This window comes from Microchirus variegatus (assembly GCF_963457635.1).
Source record: "Microchirus variegatus genome assembly, chromosome: 4".
NCBI classification, from domain to species: Eukaryota; Metazoa; Chordata; class Actinopteri; order Pleuronectiformes; family Soleidae; genus Microchirus; species Microchirus variegatus.
The window spans coordinates 17015494-17037302 of record NC_139805.1 but is presented as its reverse complement, the minus strand read 5'-3'; the positions used below and the strand labels follow the sequence as shown (position 1 = coordinate 17037302).

The 21809-nt window shown below is 38.5% G+C and overlaps 1 protein-coding gene across 3 annotated transcripts in view; it reads left to right on the top strand.

The window, feature by feature from the left end:
- Nucleotides 1-2947: 2947 nt before the first annotated feature.
- Nucleotides 2948-21809, top strand: part of LOC310925830 (guanine nucleotide-binding protein G(q) subunit alpha-like) — a gene marked incomplete at its 5' end in the record, with an annotated part of 33355 nt that continues 14493 nt past the window's right edge. For all 3 annotated transcript variants that reach the window (XM_083887854.1, XM_083887855.1, XM_083887853.1), the window contains one exon: nt 2948-3083. In XM_083887854.1, coding sequence (XP_083743980.1) covers nt 2948-3083 — 136 coding nt within the window. The remainder of the gene's footprint in view (nt 3084-21809) is intronic.

The window sequence follows — 21809 nt, the reverse complement described above, 5'->3', positions numbered from 1 at the left end:
ACATTCACATATCTGTACTTTACTTTGTTATTTATATTTCTAGCAACTGTTGCTTTTACTCCACTACATTTCCTCTAACTATCTTTCATACTCGTTACTACCAAATAAATCAGAAGAAGAGTTGGTAATGGTCTGTATTTATATAGAGCTTTTCTTGTCTTAATGAGCTGCTTAACACTACAGTTTTGCCATTCACCCATTCACATGCTTCAACATGGACACATATAGACTAGCAGAGCCAGGAATTGAACCCGCAACCTTCCAGTTGAAAGACAACTGAGATACTATGGTTACTATTACTTTTACTTCTAAAACTTAAGGACATTTTATTCAGAAAATCACTTTTGATACTTAGGTACAGTAAATGTCATCTACTTTAAGAGTTGTACTTCAGTAATCTTATTTTTACAATATTTTTTGTTGTTTTATTGTTTGTTCTTTGGTCTATTAGGTCACACGTTTGTATGTTTTATTTGTTTATCTCTGATGTACAGCACTTTGTTTCAGCTGTTGTTGTTTTTAAAGTGCTTTATTAATAAAGTTGCATTAGATTGGATTGGATTTAAAAAACGTGACTTCAACGTTTACCAAAGTAATTTTCTGGTAAGATCCCTTTTATACAAGACTTTATGCTTGTTGCCACAGTTCTCCAAAATGGAACCTTACTCATGCAACTGCATCCTGTGTCCACAAGATGTCACTTGGCTCAACAACATTGTGTGCAAGCTCATTCCAATAGAAAAGACCTTACACAGAGTAACTTATTTTAGTTTCAAGTTTCTATGAAATGAAAGTACGCGCCTAAGAAATAGTTTACTGTTTCCTTCTGTCACCATCATCTTCCTGCTCCAGTGAACTCTGCTGGAACAGAGGGAAATAAATAAGTAAAGTCTAGTGCAATGTTACGTCAGGATACATTTGACGCATTATTTCATTCATGTGTTACTGCTTTTACATTTGACTTCTTAAAAGTACATAAAGTCATTCAAAAAAAAATAAATTATCTGACACCTCAAACTACTATCACCTTGTTGGATTGACATAAATCTAAACTGATATATAAACTAATATTTATCTAAAATGTATCTAACTGATAATATCGTAGACTATAATATGGTGTTCTTTCTTTCTTTACTACACTTCAGCATTTTACTGATAATAAAGTACTTTCACTTCCAGATACAGTGTGTAATGTATGAGATTGCAGAACAGAACACTCTGGATGTTCCTTTTGGGCTGATGTAGCATCATGACAGCATAAGATGGCTGCCTCCATAAAGCAAGTACAAATATTCATAAGCCATAAAAAACAAAAATGTTTTTTATTTTTTATTACACACATACAAATGTAGCCCTGCTAAATGTTACACAGTGGACCTTTAAGTATCATTTTGACATTTTGACCATAATTTTACGCATTTAATTATGAACAAATATTCAAATGACTAACTTAAACCGTTGACTACACAACAATGTAATAAAGTAGCTTAAACAAGTTGTTACTGAATCACTGATGATGTGTTTTGTATGATACTTTTTTTAATTGACATGTGCGAACAGTACAAAACATACAATAACATTGACACACACGGGGTATTTGTCATTTTTTTTTTTTATTTTAATTTTCAAAAATGTTGTTTTAATAGCTGATATTTCAGAGTGATGTTGACATAAATTAATCCAGTTTAAGTCAATTGTGAACATATGCAGCTCTTTGACAGGAGATGGGCGTGGTCCATCCAGTCGAATGTCAGCCGCTTCTCGCCGACACGCCTCCAAGAGGAAGCCTTCCGCTCAACCAAACATGACAGGTTAATCATTCAGCAAAGACACGCCTCCAACGCCCACAAGCTCTGATTTCATTCGATTTGCCTCCGTCAATCAACCATATCCCGAACTACGTCACCAGCAGCAGGAGCAGAAGCAGCAGCGCCACACCGGGGTTTAGGAATGGGTGACGAGGAGTGATCACCAACCACCAGGAAAAATCACCAAGAACCGTCAAATGCACGGACTTAGATATGACTGCCAGTAAGGCGTTTTCGCGTTTACGAGTCGAGTCCAGGTGAACCGTTTCGGGCGAAACTCCATTAATTTTTGCCGGAGGTCCTCTGCCAACCCGAGCGTTGCTGTTTTAAAGCGAGTCTGTTGCAAATTCAGGGATGGCTAGCTGAGCTAACCTAGCCGAGTAACAATTAGCCTGTCCATTTAGCTATCCTGGTTACTGGAGCCGCGGTCTGTGAGAGGACACCAGCTCCAAACGCCGCTGTCCTGTGGTAGTTTTAGTCGTGTTCTTATTCGGCAGGCTATTTGTAGACGTTGGAGTTCGCCCTTGTGTTTGTACAGTGGATGGGCAGTTTGACGGGCGCTCATTGTCACTGCGCGGGCGTAAGGCTTTGCTTTCGGGGCGGCTAGGTTTGTGCTCGGCCGGGCAACCAGCGCAGTGTTTGTACAAATGTGGCAGTGGCAGCCAACTGTGTCCCACTGTCTCTGGGGCCGAAGTTTGTATTCCTAAATTCTTAACCGTGTTGTCGTTAAGTGTTGTAGTTACACGGGGAAGGGGGAAAAATACATTATTGTCATGGTAGCCTGTTTGCAACATTAGCTGCGTTTAGCTCACAAAGTAATATCAGCCTCTTTGTAAGGTGCTGCAAATAAAATGGTGATTTGCACCGTATTTAAATATCGTAGATGTTTATGGCCATGTTGTGTTGCAAATCTTCTGTGATCAGCTGTCAGACCCCGTAGCCTGATGATTTAGACGTTGTCTAAGCTGCCAAATATTTGATACTGTTTCACCCTCGACGTGGAACGGCCGTATTCTCCAGTGGACTCGATTAACAGGCGTCTGGACGTAACTCTTAAGTGTTTTCTTATTTAATTGATACGTTTGTGTGAGGTGTAGCCCGGCGCCCCTTGTCTCACGGGCTTTATAGCTCATGTGGTGATGACTTTAGACTCCATGATGGCTTGTTGCCTGAGTGAGGAGGCGAAGGAGTCCAAACGAATCAACGCTGAGATCGAGAAACAAATCCGGCGAGACAAGAGAGATTCAAGACGGGAGCTCAAGCTTCTTCTGCTGGGTAAGACCGCTGCATCCACACTGACTCACATTTGCGTGACTGTATACGAGTGCTTCACCACAACTCTGACACACAAACACACTGGTTTTACGTAGCTATTCCTAATAGAACACTACATTGACTGTCATTCATTTGGATAGCCTAACCAAAACCTCATCTCTAAGCTCTCTAACCTTTATACTGCATCAAAGCCATAACAGGTTATAGGTAAACCTTCATATTTACATTTAACCACAAGTAAAATCTGTATCCTAACTTTAACCACAGCTTCAGAAATTAGGTTCCACCTCATTAGAACCTACACACACACACACACACACACACACACACACACACACACACACACACACACACACACACACACACACACACACACACACACACACACACACAATGGTTTTGATTGTATTGCACAGGCTTCACATGCAAAACACTGCACCCACAACTGCACAATTGCATGACCCATGTCACCACAAGATTTGTGCTTCCCATTTAACAGGAACTAGTGTTGGGAGAGTTACAACTGATACGATTGATTATTTAAATTGTATATAATTTACACAGAGTTACAGGTTACATTTGTTTCTTATTGTAGTTACTGTAACATCCATCTTTGACCACAGAGGCCACAGCAGAATAAATAAATGGCATAACTAAATGAAGCCATTAGTTAGGTCAGTGGTCCTCAAACTTTTTATACCAAGTACCAGTACCTGAGAAAATATTGAGCTTTCAAAGTAACACCATTCACACCAACATTAATAATATACAGTGGTCTAAATAAACCCTGTACAGTCAGCTACAGATGTTTGACAGGAGGCAGATTTATTCTCAATAAGAATTTGCTCCCTCATCTCACCATCCTTCCTTACATATACTTCAGACACTGGTAAATTAGATTAAGGTTGAGCAAGAGACAAGGTGACTGTATTATTATTATTATTTTGTTATTATTTCATTTTGTCTGCACTTGGGTCTAAATTCTTCAGCTCCACTCCAGTTACATACCCTGGTATATTCAGTAGAACAGTATTTCTGATATTCCTGCAAGTACCACCAGAGGAAGCTTGCGTACCACTGGTGGTACATGTACCACCGTTTATGAACCATGTAGGTGGATCACACCATGTGTCACCAATTCACTGTAGGGGTGGGAATCACAGGGCACCTCACGATACATGGCCTATGATACCAATAATATCACAATACGATTCTGTGATCATCAATATATTGCAAGACAATCGTATAGCTATACATCATGATCTGTCTGACTTTAAAAAAAAAAAAAAAACATCTGTAGAAAGTTAAACGTGCAGGAGTTCTCTGTTTGCTTACAACTTGGAGAACAAGGGAAGAGACATCTAGTAGCGTAGCAACGACTTTTTACTTTAAAGTGGCTTCATTTCATTAAAATATTGATATTTGCCCTGGCGTTTAAATTATCATATTGCATAAGGAAAGAAAACGGTGTCACCAAAACAATATTTTTACCCACCCCTCTTTCAGATGTCCTCTTGTTTCTATTCTACCTGTATTGCTAATGTAAAAGCTATTTGATATTGACTGTGAGATAGATGGCAACACTGTAAATGTGTTCGACAGTCGATCAAATGGGATAAGATAACAGAAGCTGTTGACTGGTTTTACAACCCGACGACTCCCCTTCCCTTTATTATATTATGCCTTTGCATCTGAGGTCAATAAAGACTTGGCAAGCCATGTAGTTAATCCCCTAAATTTTGAAGTGATTGTAATTGCGAGGAAAAGATTGTCTTTGATGTCTTTTCACGTGTTACGTTGAGGCTCTTTTACAAGCCGTCTGTGTAGATTCTCATTCATCCATGTCACAGTTATTGAAAATACTTGAGTCAGAAGCAACTGGTGAAGTCAGAAGCAATTCACCGCTCATTCAAATTGTCCTCTATATGATCATAGTTTTGTCTGACCGTAATCCATGGCTTAAATGATGAATAAAAGTTGACGATAATTAACTCTGGAACCAGGGAGTCAGTCATGTCTTGGTGTACGGTCTGGAAAATTATCTGTTCACGGAATTAATTGTTCTCCAGAGAATAGGCCATGCCACCTACAGACACATTTTGAAGGAAGACTGGCAGAGCATTGTTGAGCATTTTAACTATAATATCACAATGATTGAAAATGTTGTTCTTTTGTTTACTGTACACTTGTGCTGGGCAGTATACCGGTTCATACCGGAAACTGGTATTTATTTTTTTATGATATGAATATTTTGTATACCACCTGACCGGTATATGGGCTGAAGAAGTAGCTCTGGTAGCAATTGCATCATTGAGTGATTTCTTCACCACCTTAGCAGAAAGCATGCTAGCGATGCTATGTATGTAGTTACGTTAACCAACACACACAACTACGGCACCAAGAAACTGTTGAAATACCGTGATATAAATGTTTGTTCATGCTACCTAAATTAGGGTTTCATTGTATTGGATTTTTTGTTAGTATCCATTGTGCGGCTATCGGGAGTGATAACCAATGCCCAAAATATCAGTGTATGTATATATGCACACACACCCACACACACCCAACCGTCTGTAGGTCATTTAGTCTCTTTTGTCATAAAGTTGACATAATATATAGCATACTCATGCTGCAGCATATGTAGATATACATATACATTTTATTTATTGTGCAAAATAAGTAAACTAAGTCGAATTTTGTTGCTCCCCTAATATACTACAAATGTCACCGTTTTCATTACTTGATTAACAAATGCAATTATTGTTACTTCATTAGCAGTGCTGCTAGCAGTAGAGCAGGGGTCACCAACGTGGTGCCCGCGGGCACCTGGTAGCCCGCAGGCAGCCAATACGGTGCCCGCGGGCTCACTTCACTTCACCTCACTTGCATGTATCCGTATGATCGCTCAGTAAAATATCTTTGATATTGTTTATAAAAACTGGTAATCGTTAGGAGTAAGCACTGGAATGAATGTGTATGCAGTTTAATGCATAATATTAATCATTTAAATGGTAAACAAACAAAAAAATATTATATGGTAGCCCTCCATATTATTTTTTACCCTTAAGGTAGCTCTCTGTCTCAAAAAGGTTGGTGACCCCTGCAGTAGAGTATTCATAACATACAGCACTTGGTAGAGTAGGGAAAGGGAAATCGGAGACAACAGGAGGAAGCTCTAACAGCTAGATTGTAATAGTTAAATCAGTTCCACTTTAAAACGGAACCGAACGGCCCATCTTTATTTCTGACATTTGCCAGAAAACCTGATCGGACTCTCTTTTTATTTACAATATTGCCTGCTGATAAGAATACAAGCTCAGAGCACACGGATGTCCCTGGCACACACAGATATTGAGACGGCTTCTAGAGAGTATCAGGTTATGTTATTAGTAGGTTTTCGGTTCACACCATGCGTCTTCATCAAAGCCGTGGGTGCTATCTGCAGAGAGGAGAGGGAGGAGTCTCCCTCATGTACTGTAGGGCTTGCATCTCTAAGATATTGTGCCTGCTGTGCTTATAGCTGACACCGTCATTTGATATGGTAGGACACCTTACGTGTGTCCTCTGCTGGATTCTAAGGGGTACTACTTAAAAAGGCGCCTATGAGATGCCAGCCAGCATTTTGACCGTGAACGTTACAGCTAATGTTCAAAATAATATGGAATTTCAAATTAAAAGGGACAGACCCTAGCAGGGATACCTATACTGTCCTGCTTTCCCTGCTCAGAGATGAGATCCTGGTGACTCATTGAAGGGCACAGATTTGGGAGACATCCCTTTTCCCTCCACAACCCAAACTGTTTTGATGAAGGCATTTTTTTGTTTTAGCTTGTGGTCTTGGTCTGTTGTCACAATTTTTAGGCAACAATTATATTTTTAAAATGTGTTGCGCAACAACACATTACATTATACGTTGTTTTGCAAATATTTTCCTTTTACTTTGTTAACATAACTATGGCTGCAAATAATGATTATTTTGGTAGTGGAGTAATCTGTTCTGCTCATCCACATATGCTCCTTGCTTAGAACCACCACAATAGAAAGAATAAACTGAATCCCACACTGCAGAGACACCTGGACAGTTTTTTGCTACCGCTAATGTCAATGTTCAACTAATTTCATTGGTTTATTATTAGTGAACAGGCCCAATTTCTTTTATTGTTTTGCCTTTGTACCATTCTTCATACATGTACAGGGCTTGGATAATATCTGTAACCAAATATATACATTTTAGCTTGGGTAATATTATTATTATTACTTAATCGATTAATCTGTCGATTATTTTCTAGATTAATCGATGAATCGTTTGGTCCAGAAAATGTCAGAAAATGTTAAAACGTTGATCAGTGTTTGTCAAAGCTGGAAATTATGATGTTCTCGAAAGTCTTTGTTTGTTCACAAACCAAAATGATTCAGTTTTGATGATTTCTTTATGTGGAGCAAAGAAACCAAGGAAATATTCACATTTAAGAAGCTAAAACAATAATTAATCTTGTTTTAATAATGAAAAAAGCTTCAAACCGATTATCGATTATCAAAATAGTTGGCGATTAATTTAGTAATTTATTAATAATCGATTCATTGATTAATCTTTTCAGCTTTAGTATTACTTGAATTTCCATTTGCAATTTCCCCACACTTTTTTTTTATTTGAATGCAGCGGCTCTACTGTAATAATATTGCGGATTGATAGATTGTGAAATTCGTCTGTACTACCTACTGAGGCAGACTGGTGGTTTTGTCTGATGTTTTAAGTGGAGGTAATTATTCCAGCTGTTTATCAGCAACAGGCTGTCTTTCCTCAGTGGTGTGGTTAGTTAATGCATGGAAGACATGCAGGCTGAGGAAGAGCCAGGGCCAGAGGAGTCCTCTGCCTTTTGCTCTGTAGCTAATGAAAGCCACAAGTAATTAAACGTGTACAGCCGGAGCTTAGTGAACTGCAATTACTATGTCAGTTTTTGAACTTCCTTTAGAAAATAAACAAGTTTTTTCTTAATTATCTGTGTTGGTGTGACTGTGTTACACCTGTTACTGCTATTATTGTCACTCATTTAAATCATCAGATGAACTCTTGGATATGAAGGGAATCTCATGTGTTCGCTTCCTGTGCAATAGCAAGTGTTTGATACCATTCAAATGTAATAAAGTTCCAGACTGTGGGTTGAGAGAAAAAGGAATGGGTAGTCATTGCTACAGTGATGTTGCTAGGTTTTCAATGTAATGTGTCCCAGGACCCAAGGGTGGTCTTTTAGATGGGTCCCAGGGACATTTTATGAGTCCCAGGGAAAAATTATCCCATTTCCGATTACATTTTTGTTTGTCACTTTGATAGATGGAATTCATGCTTAATTCTATGTCAGATATTCAGCATACCAATAGACAATGAAGAACATGAGAACTCAGAAAAGGCAATTCTTATTTGACATTTATTTTAAACCCATACAGTTGTATGTGTTATTCTATCACCTTTAAGAACTTTAAATGTAGGTCTTAAAGGTGCATTATGTAATAAATCTAAAGCAACTGGCCATACAATCCTCCTAATATGTCACAGAGACTCAGGAATAATATTCATTTAACATACTGAACTCACCAACAACAGTACAGCCAAAATATTATGCAGTATATATTTGCAGAGTGCAAATCATGTTTATGTTTTGAAATCATGTTTTGGCATGTGGCGCCACCTACCGCCGTCTACCAATCATTGTAGTCAGTAGAGTCTCAGCTGCCTAGCAACCACGGGTTGCCAGTTACGTCAGAAAATGAAACCTAAAAGACCTTGGTGTTTTGAATTTGAATGTAGTAACTGTTTTTGGCCACATTCTTACATATGGTATCTTTAAAATATTTGACATAAGCTAACTGAAAATCACAAAGGGCGGTGTTGTGTCCCTCCAACAGCACTTTAACATGACATAAATAACTGAAAAATGTCTCTTAAACTGACATTGGACATTACTTCTGAGGGGCACATATTCTCTTCTGTTCAGGTTTGCTGCCCTCTTTCTCCCTGTCAGTATCCTCATCGGATGTCATATTTATTAACTGCAGGCACACACACAAACACGCATGCGTTCTATTTGGTGTTGGAACGGTTTTCAGCACCGCCGTCCTGTGGAAAACTAGCAAGACTGAGACGGATAAAACTGATATCGTTACTTACTATTTGGCATCTCTCTGGCTCTCCACTTGTGTTTGACGCAGGGATGAAAATGAGCGAAATAACTGGTCGAAGTCTCCTTTTTCCAGCAGTCTAAAGTTAAACCCATAGACTGTAGCCTGTGGGCTGCTGCACTGATGCACATGAAAAGATGAACTGAAAGCCGCTATTCCCTTTTCGCTTAGTTTGATGTGAGACATTGTACCACAATAGTTTAATGTCAAAATGGGTATCTGCTATGCAAAGTGCGGCAGGTCTGCATAGGCCCTGTTGCAATGGGGTAGCACGATTACTGTACTCTAGCAGAAACTGGGAGGAGTGGGACAATGAACGGACGGGATAGTGTGCGTCCCATCGACGGTGAGGTAAATGCGTCTTTTCTGAATTATTTGCATCAGAGACGCAGGACGTATGTATCCACTGTCGTCTTGTCGCCAAAGTCTAACAGTACTGTTTGTTAAACTGGATTTGTACGTACAGTAATCGCCATACCTAGGAGTTGGGGTTAGGGTTTCTGTGCGTGCTGACGCTGGATCCAAAGTGGCAAAGAGATCCAGCAAGACGCAGTCGGAACTGGCTCACAATCCATTCATCATCACAGGCCAGCAGATCTGACAGGTTTCTTAAAATTCTCAATCTCTCTCTCCCTGAAGTTTCTTTTTGCCTCATCCTCTAGCAGAGCCAAAATAAACTATTTGTCATCTTTGCGCATTGTGATTACATTCCTTTTTATTCCCTTCCCATTCGGCTTCAGTTGTGGCAATTAAACTGATCGTAAATGGCACAGTCCTGATGATGATCATAAATGTTTGTTGTTTTTTTAATCCCAAAATGTGCGTTGAAAGTGGTGCACACCTTCTTTTGTGTGTGCAAGCTTTATAAATGAGACTCCTTCTGACTTTTGAAGCCATTTCAGTACAGTGAGTGAACCTGTCAGGTTTAAGGTTTGATATTTGAGCTACATGATATGGTATTATCCTGCTGAAAGTAGCCATTACATGTGTACACTGTGGTCATAAAGGGATGGACATGGTCATCTTGATCATAGCTTCATCCTAAATACATTTTTTGTCATGTGGTAGGCCAAATAGATATTTGATTTAATGAGTAGTTGAACGGGTGTTGAAGAAACAGAAAAGTTTGTCACGCATTGAGGCAGTGTGCAAACAGTGACCTGGAGACAGCGAGACACTTTAGTATGTGGATCCAATGTTGACTGATGTCTAAGCCATTTGTAGAAATGGAAAAACCTGTATAACGTCTACTAATGCGGTGCTGCACAATTTGTGAAAGTATATTCATATTGAAAAAGTAGAACATCTGACCTGACGGTGTCAGTTATGTGTGCCATTTAAAACACAAGGCTGCTGTCACCCTGTTGTTAAAAGTTCTGTTTGAGTTAAAAAATATACAGCTTGGAAGTTCATTGCACCATCAGAAATCATTACCGTGTGGTCTAGCAGAGGGTTGCACTTTGAATTAATCAGAAAAACAAGACAATCAGAGATGGCAGACTTCACCCCATTTACGCAACAAGCCTCTGGTGGCCCCTATTGGTCATATCGGCAAGTGCAAGCGCGGAAGCACAAACAGACACACAGAGCCACTAAAAACAAAACTGATGTGATAAGACAGGGATTCTGTTGTTCTGCAAATGGGGGTTAACATCCAAACCTAAGGTTTTTCTGTAAAAATTTACAAACAAAACCTCCTGCTCACAATGTTGCTTGTGTTATGAAAAGTGGTACGTGTTGAAGTATTTCAGGTTCCTTACAGGAGATGAGAATCTAATCAACAACTCTGCACTCACCAGCAGCTTAAGAGGCATTACAGACGGTACCTCAAATGATCAACCTCACGTGAATAATAGCAATCATAATATAATGTCATCACATTTGTGCACGTGGGTAAGGGGTAGCGAAAATCTGGATAACTTTGAAGGAATAACACGTCCCATAATATTAATTCAAACATGAGTTCTGTAAAAAAGTGACCGTCCCAATCATTACCATTCCTGGAGGGTACACACAGGTGTAGACAGGTGTACAGGTGTGTCTGCTCTGACTGTGTCAGTATCAGTATCTCACTCAACCACACCTCAGAAACTCGAAGTCTCACTTTAATATTAATCATGTTGGTTTTATTTAAATAAGAATTGGCTTTCAATGAATATGATCAAGCGAGTCATATTTTAAGGAGTGTGCTTGTTAGGGCTGTAACGATACACAAACTCACGATTCGATTTGTATCACGATTTTTGACCCACGGTCCGATACATTCCATGATTTTTTTTTTAAATTTAAAAACATTTTATGTAAACAACATTTACTTATATAGCAACTTAATGTAACATTTAATAACAAATATTTTGGAACACTGAACAGATTTGAACATGAATAAATAAATAACCAAAGATTTCTCTCTTTTCTGTAACAAAATAATACTGTTATGTAAATAGAGTTAGAAAGGGTGTTTCGCGATTCTGTTTTCTCACGCCACGAGACAGGTTCGTGGCTCTGAGAATCGTGATTTCGATTTCGATATGCATAGCGTTACAGCCCTAGTGCTTGTGCAAAGAATCACTCCAGAAAAATGGAAAGCTGAAATCTAAAATAAGTCGCATATGAAAATATTTTATCATTCACTTTATCAAACAACTTTATCTTGACCCTGTTCTCATGCTGCCTGTCTGATGATTGCAGTATTTGTCATGTGAAACCTCATAAGACAACGGAGAAAGAGAACGGAGGAGAGGTTTGAGTCAGATTGAAATTCACCATAAGAGGAGCATATTCTGCATACATGAGTTAGCTGACACACTAAGCAAAGGATATTCACCTGAATTCATAATGAGTCAGGATATACAACATACAGTACTTTAGCAGTGCTACAATGACCATACATTGTAAGTATTTCTTAATCACAATGGAACACATACAGAAGCTATGGCAAACACGGAAATAATTAAATTGTGAAGTATTTAGTGTGAACTACCCTTACACTTGAACAACAGCACCCACCCACCCCAGCTCGCTTAAAAGCGTAGTAGAACCCTTATTAATGTTATGGGGAAAATTGGTGTTTGTCCTCCTATTTTATATCGACATGTATGTGCTGTGCTGTGAAATTTAACGAGTTAATGAGTGTTTGCTTTTTGGCAACACCCAAGGATGTCTTATGCATGGTGCCTACCGACACCTATTGTGTTTTTTTTCGCAATAATCTTACAAACTGATAAAGCCCAGTGTTGGCCATCTTTGAATCCTTGTTAGCTGCTGCCAAGGTAACGGCAGACATGGTTTGTCTGTAGAAATATCAAATTTTCAGACAATACAGATGAACAACCCACACACGAAAAATGACCTCTGAGACCTTTTGAGAGTGTTTGTATGTACAGTAGTGGTGTGAGCCATTATAGAGCTGCCCTGTGGTTTGCCTGCTATCCTCATAGACACAATAGCAAGCCACTGCTGTAAATCTACAAACATTGACCTACTCAGCCAATGCTGATAGTACTAATAATCACACATGATCTAAGTTGCCAAAAATAAGTGTTTTTTTTGCAGAACAGCTAGCCAACTCCATATTTCTGTGTCTTGGAAAGATATTTAACTTGTTAGCTAACTAGCTAGCTACGTATAGACAGAATTGTCTTGGCTTTTCACAATGATATGTTACTCTCATGCTAAAAGATCCTCTTAAGAACAACTTCTCTCCACAAGCTCTCCATGTGAAAAAGTCTAGGGCACCATAACACCACACAATAATCAGGTATATGATAACAAATGGGACTGCAATTATTGATCCAGTTAGTTGCAACCTTTTGTCTTCATTGTGGATACATTAAATACTTATTACTTTGTGTTATGTAATGCAATTCTGCATGTACTGTCAGCCATCCTAACTTTTCTTTCTTAGGGTTATGTATTCAATCGTATACTATCTGTACTGTACTTCATAGATAACCCCCCCCAAAAAAAACTGAGTATCGCAGTGTGGTACGAAGTCGAGGCAAGTGTAGATGTTTGTAGTTCTGCACTGTTTGTCTGGCTGTTCTGTTGGTTTAGCGAACTGATGTTGACACACCCAGTTTCGGCAGGTATGTGGCAGTCAGCCTGTGAAAGACAGCCCAATCCTTCTCATGTCACTGCCTGTCTAGCTTGTTATGAGAGAAATGTATGGCCCACATTAAATTGTCACATTATTATTGTTAAGATGTATATTCAAGTGCTCTATAACAAAAGTTAAATGTATGTTTATGCACTGTGTACAAATATATTTTAAAGCTGCTTCCACCTGGGATCAAAAATCAATATTTAAATATCTGACATGCATTATGAACATAATATTGACTGATTTTTATTTATTTATTTATTTTTCTTAATTTACTATTTATTTTTATCATGTTTCTTGGCCATAACAAGCTTGAGCTTGAGTGAAGCTTGAGAATGGTGGACAGGAGATATGGAGTTGTGTAGCAGGTGTTGCTGGCAGAGGCTGAGAGGCAAATATGCGTTGATCGAGAAGAAAAAAATTAAGTTAAATTGAGAAGAACATTCAGGGCTAACTTGGAGCAGACTGGTGCCAGGCTTGCTGCAATGGTGATGTGGTAAAGAATTTGGCTACACAAACTGCAGGGCTGTTGAGTTTGTGTTTAGTCTGTGTATAGAAAGTTAGGCGATCGGCAGGTGGGATAGAATGAGGAGTGTAACACCCACATCAGCAAGACAGACACCTATGACAGAATTACCATATTATCACAAATACCCTGAATTTGAAGTGACATTTCCACTAACTGGAACTTGTTAGGAGAACAACAAAAGCCGTCAACTCATTCATATTGGTATGCAATCCCATATTGTGTGCTGCTGCTGCCCCACAAATCCCATTTAAATTGCCTGTCAATGTAATCAGCTTTATCTTGGCATATATCTACTTCCTTTAAAATCTCATAACTTGTAATTTGACTTTCAGACAGTTTTTGTCCCAATTGATGACTTTATAAATATAAAGTCACCATTTACGTGTCCATATTAATTAGTTTAGTGTCACTTCAACAGCTGTGTGTTGTGTAAAAGAGGTGCGTGCTTTGCATGCAACTTGAAGGAGAAAAAAAAAGCTCAATTAGAAAAGGACATAGAGATCACTTAGTCAGGAAATTAAATAACAATGGAGGTTGCAGCTCTATTGAGGGATTGTAACATAATGCTTGGTTTGGCTCTTCATGTTTTCTGCATCATTTCAGGCTGGATGCATATGTTATTCCTGCAGCTACTCTGTCCCTGGTTTAAGAGATTGATACAGTGAAGAATTCAATCTTTTAAGTTGCAGTACTGTTTGTGTGGCGGGGGTGTAGTGTGATATCAGAGACTTCACCTCATTGTGTTCATAAGTAAACTACTCAAGCCTATTACATAGGGCTGGGCAATATATTAATATTATAATATATTACATGTCATGATATTATCATAACATGAGTCAAGACACAGACTTACGTTTTGGATATCGTTGTACCGTGATACGGTATCTGTGATAAATGTTCCTGTTTTATAGGCTTTTGCAATGATAGTCATATTTATGTCATTGAATGTATTTGCCAATTACACAAAATTTTATAGATTTCATATATTTTCCTATCTTGTGGAGTTCTTTCCAAGACTTCTTCTATGTAGCTTATTCCTCTTTTGTATGTCGGTTTGGATAAAAGTGTCTGCTAAATGCTGAAATGTAAAATGTAAATATTTATAGATAAAAAACCAACAAACATGGATTTGACAAAATTAAAAAAAGTCACACTTTAATTTTAAGCCCAATTATTTGTGTTATAGCAGAGTTTGGAATTTACCCCCATAAATCCTCCAATCTCCAAGTTTAGAGCTAGATGTTCTCCTATAGTATCCTTACCCCGTGTTGACCTACTTCAAACATCCAAAAAGCAGCAAAGGTGAGACTGTCCGATTGCACTATTTTTAAGGTGGAAAGTGAACATGATGTGTCATAGAAACTTTTTGAGGTTATTATTTGAAGCTGAAAAAGTAAAATGTGAAGGGTAGCTGGTGGAAAGTCTTGGTAGTTAATATGTGACTGGTGCCTCGTACGCACAACACCTAAAATTACCTCAGATTGAATGTACAGTATGTCATAGTTGGCATCGGGCTAATAATAATAATAATTATTATTATTAAAATTTAAATGTGTCTTTTTGTAACAGTCCTTAACAAACGGGTGTGATTTATATATTTTTTTCCCTGCAGTGCACCTGCTGCCCATTATTGTAAACAAACTGCCCTTTTGTCAGCTTGTCAGAAACAAGTGACGAGCCTCTATCACGACCAGTGCAGTAAATGCCCACCTTTTTGAAGGTATATTTACTCACACTTTAATTTTATGTTTATACATGTATATATTGGGCGTCAAGTATGCATGCGTGGATGGAGGGAAATGACAGCACCGCCTTACCAAGCACTGCAATTCTGGAACTCTTGAAGCTAAGATCTTACTTAATGGTCCAACAAACAAAATATCCAGTTGATACCATTTAAAGATGTAATGTTTAAGCAAAGTTTAAGTTTTTTTTTTTTCTCCTGACACCCACAGCATAACTTTGCTATCCTGCTCACATAGCCAAGGGCTTGAGAAGACAAGGGAGGCGAGACTGGATGCGTGAGTGTCGGTGTTATGGGTGTCCTCGGGTCATACAAAATGTGGAGCACCACAGACTCGTTCAGCAATTAAACCTGCGGTAGGCAGATTGCTAGGAAATTTGTTGACTGCTGAGTTTCACTTGCAAATTGTAAATATACTAATGTTTTGGGATCCAGGCTCCATGTCCTGAGCTCCCCTCATCAGATGAGTATGACATGTTTCACATGTGACGGTTGACCTGAGGCAGTGTTTTCACCTCTGAAACTATCTTATGGTTACATTTTTTTTAAATGTTACCCCCTTTTTTCTTAAGTTTCTTTTTGGGGTAAGATGTTGTTGTCATGCTGGACTTCTTTCCAACTAACTACCCCCTTCAACAGTTCATGTGGATGAAGACTATAGGGCCTTATTAGCTCAGGTCATAGGAGAACAGCACAAGATGGTTGATAGCTGTTGTGCCAAAACAGTCAGACACTGGCTAATGGGAGAGCATTTTACCAGATCCCCACAGATCCAGAGAGATGGCGACGATGAATTGCCATTATGAAACGAGCTCACGGTGAGCAGATGATGGAGTGATGGTGGTACAGCAACGTTAACGCAGCAGTTATTTACATTACACTGTCCATGCATATTCTATCATTATACTACTGTGACACTTATCCTTCCAATGACAACAACGCTATCTTTAGCCAGTAGACTCCAGAGTTGAATGTTCATCACAAATCCATATTGCGTCCATTTGCTTTTCCTCCAGGCTCTTGTCAACTCTCCAGAATGACTCTCCAGAGTAAGATGAATGGAAGTTAATCAGGAAGTTGAAGATGTCAGGATACTGTAGGTCTGGAATAATGGACCCTCTGGCTGTTTCCAAACTTATAAAAAGCATTATCAGGGGGAGGTGCAAAACGCATCCTTCACGACTCAGCGTTTGTGACCGGACTGTAAATTATATTATGTAATATAATATTATATTAAACCATTTGGACGTTGCTCGTCTTTGGGTTCATAACGGCTGGGACTCAGAGTCCTTGTGTATATAAAGAATTTGCTAAATTTCAGCTCACATACAACTTGTACATATTTGGATATTGTATGTGCGTTTTCTCTCTTTGTGTAGACCCCTCCCCCTCATAGACTCACTTGATATATATATATTTTTGATATGAGATGAGATATATTCAGTCAAGTTTTGCGATATATTGGTTGATCGTGTGGATTTGAAGCGCTCCGAGAACTCTGACAGGTTTAATCCACCACAGGTCCTGTTCACGTGACGTCAGAAACTCCATATAAAACGTTCACCATATCACGAATGACACAATGCCATCACTACAATATTTCTAGGTATTACCTTAATTCTTATGATAAAAAAGGTGTAAATTGCTGCTGGGATCTCGGGTATTAATAATTTCATGTCATCATGCCAAGAGGCTCCCAACATTTGACTCTACAAGTGGTGTGATAAGCCACATTAAACCTATAAATGTAGTTTATAGCTAAATACAGGTTTTATTTAAGAAAAAAAGAAAAGAAATATGATGATACATGTGAAATGAACACCAGAATTCATGTTTCATTCAGCCATCATATACTCTAGTATTTATAAATGTTTTATTATTTTCATATATATAAAATGGAGGATTTGTTGGGGGTTGGATGCAGTGACGTGAGAAAATGATGTGAAAGAAATGTTGCTTGCACAATGCACCTGCATCCTTTTTTTTCCCAAGAAAGGGGGAAATCCAGTATCTATAGCAGCCATAAACTTAAGCATTTATCAATATGGCAGTCCAAGCATGAAGATGCCATCACCAAGGCAGCTAGACAGTTATTTTATACATTAAAGTCGGCAAATAGTGTTTTAGTCAGCAAATGCAAATGTGAATGAGACTCTCAATAGAATAGTTTCAGGGCCCAATGTGGGACTAGCTGTAACTAGCCCCAGGATCTAGAAGGTTTCTCATGTAAGTTTGTTTTCATTACACATCTCAACAACTGGAAAGGCTAATAAGCCTAACAATAGATGAGTTATGCCTTTGTTTAATAAGTACATTTGTGGTGTGTTTTGTGGCCCACTGTTATGCAAGCTGGATGTTTGATTTAAAGAAGCCAGCAGTAAGTTGAAATGGTTCTTGAAAGTACTGTAAAGCAAGTACACCAGACTGTTGGGATCTGCTTGTTTTTTCCCCTGCCTCAATTACAGTCAGTCGAACATACACATGGGTGACACATCAAAATAATGATATGAGTAATTGAGTGGCTAACGCAACAAATGCTGATGCTTCAATACATTGTGTAAAGGGGCAGGCACTTGATGAAAAATGTGATCTATCTGAATGAATGCTTTAAACGAGAGGAAGCAATTGTGAAACTCAGCATTACAGAGGTCAACCCCAAAATGTCTTTATGGCATAATTTGAATATTGTCATGGAGTTGGAAATGTAATGCTTTTTTGTTGACCGTTGATTGAGTTTGTAGATGATAGTCGATTAACCTGGGGAAACGTGGTGCATTTGTTTTTTGCCGGTCAACTTCTATTTCAGGGCTGTTGAAGAGTAGTGATATAGCTGTAGCCGTTATGTCCTCTGCCCAAATTACAGGTTTATGTCCCAGTGAAGGTGCAGGTCAGGGGTTGTTTCAACTAGCCCTAACCCAACTTCAATTCCAGGAAATTTCACTTCCTCTCCTGCTGCTGATTACATTAGTGGTTTGGTTGATGTGTGCCCTCTGGTTTTTATAGGTCAGAACTACACTGTATGTGGTGCAGAGAAATTACATATAAATTGAAAAATTAAAAAAAAAATACTGATGGCGTGAAAAAAATCACATCTCCAGTAGTCTTATTAAAAATATTTTGGCATATTAGTGCAGTTGAGGACTCCTGCTACACTAGCTCTGTTTATGTGCATTATGTTGCTAAACTACCACCAAAATGGTTAAAAAGTTGCTTCTCCACACGTTATTGGAGCATACACATTGTACAAACACTTACTAACACTGACTCTGATCCCCACTTGAATTGGAAGACCAGAAGTCCACACACACACACCAGTGGTTGCAGTGGTCACGCCCCAACAGTCTCAGAGCAGAGAATGAAGCTGAGGTTTTACATGATTTAAAACCTCATTTTTAAACACTTGGTGACTTTTTGTAATCACTCAAATTTAGTGAGGTGGTTACTAACACATTTTCTTGTGGTTTGACAAATTCAGAAGTTATGTTTTTTGTATCACTTTACAGGTCTTTAATGGTCAACATCCCTACTATGGAGCATGAATCTCTTCGAATGTTGAAACTGACCCAGAAACTATACCTAGAACTATGCTCTGGCAGTCAAAACAAGTGTGTAGTTTCCTAGAAATGTCCTTGGAAATGCCTTTGCAGACAAAACAGGTCGCCAACCAGCCAATCAGTTATTTACGCCTGTACAGTCAGACAGGCCTTCAGCAAGCATTTCCCAATACTGAGCTCAATGAATGTAGCTTACTTTTTGATGTGCTTTGGGAAGTATTAAAGGATAATTTGGCTAAAATGTTTCCTATGCCCTCCAGCTAGTTCTGACTAATGTGACAGATGAGTTTCAGCTACTCTCCTGTTCTTTGTGGGTTAATGGTTGTGTAGCAGAATGACTAATACTCTAGCCAGTCTATGGTGTGGGCAGAGTGACATGGTTATGCTTCGGTTAACGGTCACAGCAGTGTGACTACTGGGATTCACTCTGGTCCCTGCTTTTCTGTGTTGGGGATTTTGTGATGTCTCAAAGTTTCTGATAAGCCTGTGTTAATTCTCTGTACCATAATGTTGTGAAACTACTAATTTATCAAGTTTTTGACCCCATACAAACAAAAAAAAAATGTTGAACAAAGAGATGGACAGGATTAGAAATGAATTAATTTTGGAAACATGCAAGTAGACATCCACCATTTTTTGTGTGAGAGACTTCTGGTTTGGCCTTTCCAATCAGTAGCTTTACACTGCAGACATGACATAACAACTTTGACAGATGATATCACTTCTAGAAAATGGGTATCATGTGTGCTGTCAGGGGTTGATATAACAGCCGTTGGTTGAAGTGGAAGGATTTAATGGAATGTTTTGATCATCAGGCGCAAATAAGACTGGAATGTGGATCCAAAGTATGAACTTTTTTACTCTTCCGAGGAACAAGGGAACCTCCTGTGGCTAAAAGTCTTAAATTTGATGAAGCCACTGAAGCTTCTCTGTCTGTTCATTTCACGTTGTTGAAAATAAATCTTCAGAAGATTATCCAGTACCAAAGTGTTTATGCTATGAAATGCCAGTGATGGTTATGATGAAGTATTGTTAGTGCTCTGAGTTGGTGTCCCAAGTAACATTTGCTCTAGTCATGTAATTTAAACTTTGATATATTGCTGATTTTATCCATTCTTTGTTCATTCATTCATTCATTCATTCTTTCATCCAACTGTCCATGCCAAGCAAAAAAACAATTATTATAGATATCCTCGTACGTTTCACAAGGCCACCTCCTCATGTTGTCCACCCTTTATTTCCACAATCGAAAATAAGGCCTATATGCATTTTAATTATTTTTAATTTCCTTGCGATGAGAGCTGAATAGTGGCTAAGTGGCTATGTTTTGGGATTAAAAGTTGCATGTTTGGATCTGTGAAGACGTAGTGAAGCCTATCAGCTGGTGTTTTCTGCCATGTATTTATGAGTCTAGAGCAGGAGTTGCCATGGGAACTAACATTACCCCTCAGGAGTAGCTCCAGTGAATGTACACTAGCTTGACTGTGAGAAATGCTTCTGCTTGGTTTTCTAGTCGAGCAGAAGAATGAGATCTGTTGAATTAAGCTGATCATGCCTACAAGACCTGTCATTCTTGGAATTAAAATTGTAGTACTAATTGTTCATGCAGAAACTGCAAATAAAACGGCATATGCCGCAGGGCAGAAATAATCAGCATTTCAGTCTAAAATCAATAAGAAAGTGGAAATTAGGATATTACTTTTTTGCAGTCTTCCTGACCAATTTATTTCTGTACTGTAAAAATGGAGCCAGCTTGAGCGATGTGACAGAAAATGACACAGACAGACTTCAGTCATTTAATAAATAATTTGGCAGAAATTGTGAATATTATAATCATGGAGAGTACTTTTTTCTGTTGCCTCTTTAAGCTCCAGCCCGGTGCTTGCGGAGTTCTACTGGCCTGTTGCAGTAATGAACATAGCTACAGCTGTAACAATAAGTGTTAGTGCTAAGAAGGTGAAACATTAGTTTTAGGATTGCAACAAATCCCTTTTCATTACAAATGTGTTGATAATATTCTCAATTACAGGATAAATACTGCCTGCCATCATGTGATACAGCAATCGACTGTTCATCCTCTTCAGTAACCAAACTCTGGAATACCTGGAGTCGGCCTTTGATGTTTGGACCCAGAAACCTCCTAATTCATGTTTTTTTTTTTACAAATGACATAAAAGTACCATCTAATCTTCCAAAGATCTCAACTACTCAAGAGATTGAAATTGAGGTGGTCACATCTTACAAGTATTAAGGTATCATCATTGATCAGAACCTGTTATTCATGACGCACATTCCAAACCTTATCTCCAAGCTCTGAATGTCAACTTGGGTTTCTTTTTTAGTAACAAATTAAATTTTTTACTCAGGGCAACAAAGTACTTGATATCAGCACCTTTCTTACTTTCAGTGCATCATGGTGATTTGCTGTTTATGAATACCCCTATACAGTGTCTAACGATGTTAGACATTGTGTAACATTGTGCTTTATGCTTTATCACTCGCTGTGGAAATCACACACATCACTGTACTCTGTTGTTCTTTATACATAAAACTATTCATGGGTGGGTTCCTCCTTATTGGTCTACATGCACGTGTGGAAACCAAAGTCAATATGGCAGGGGTG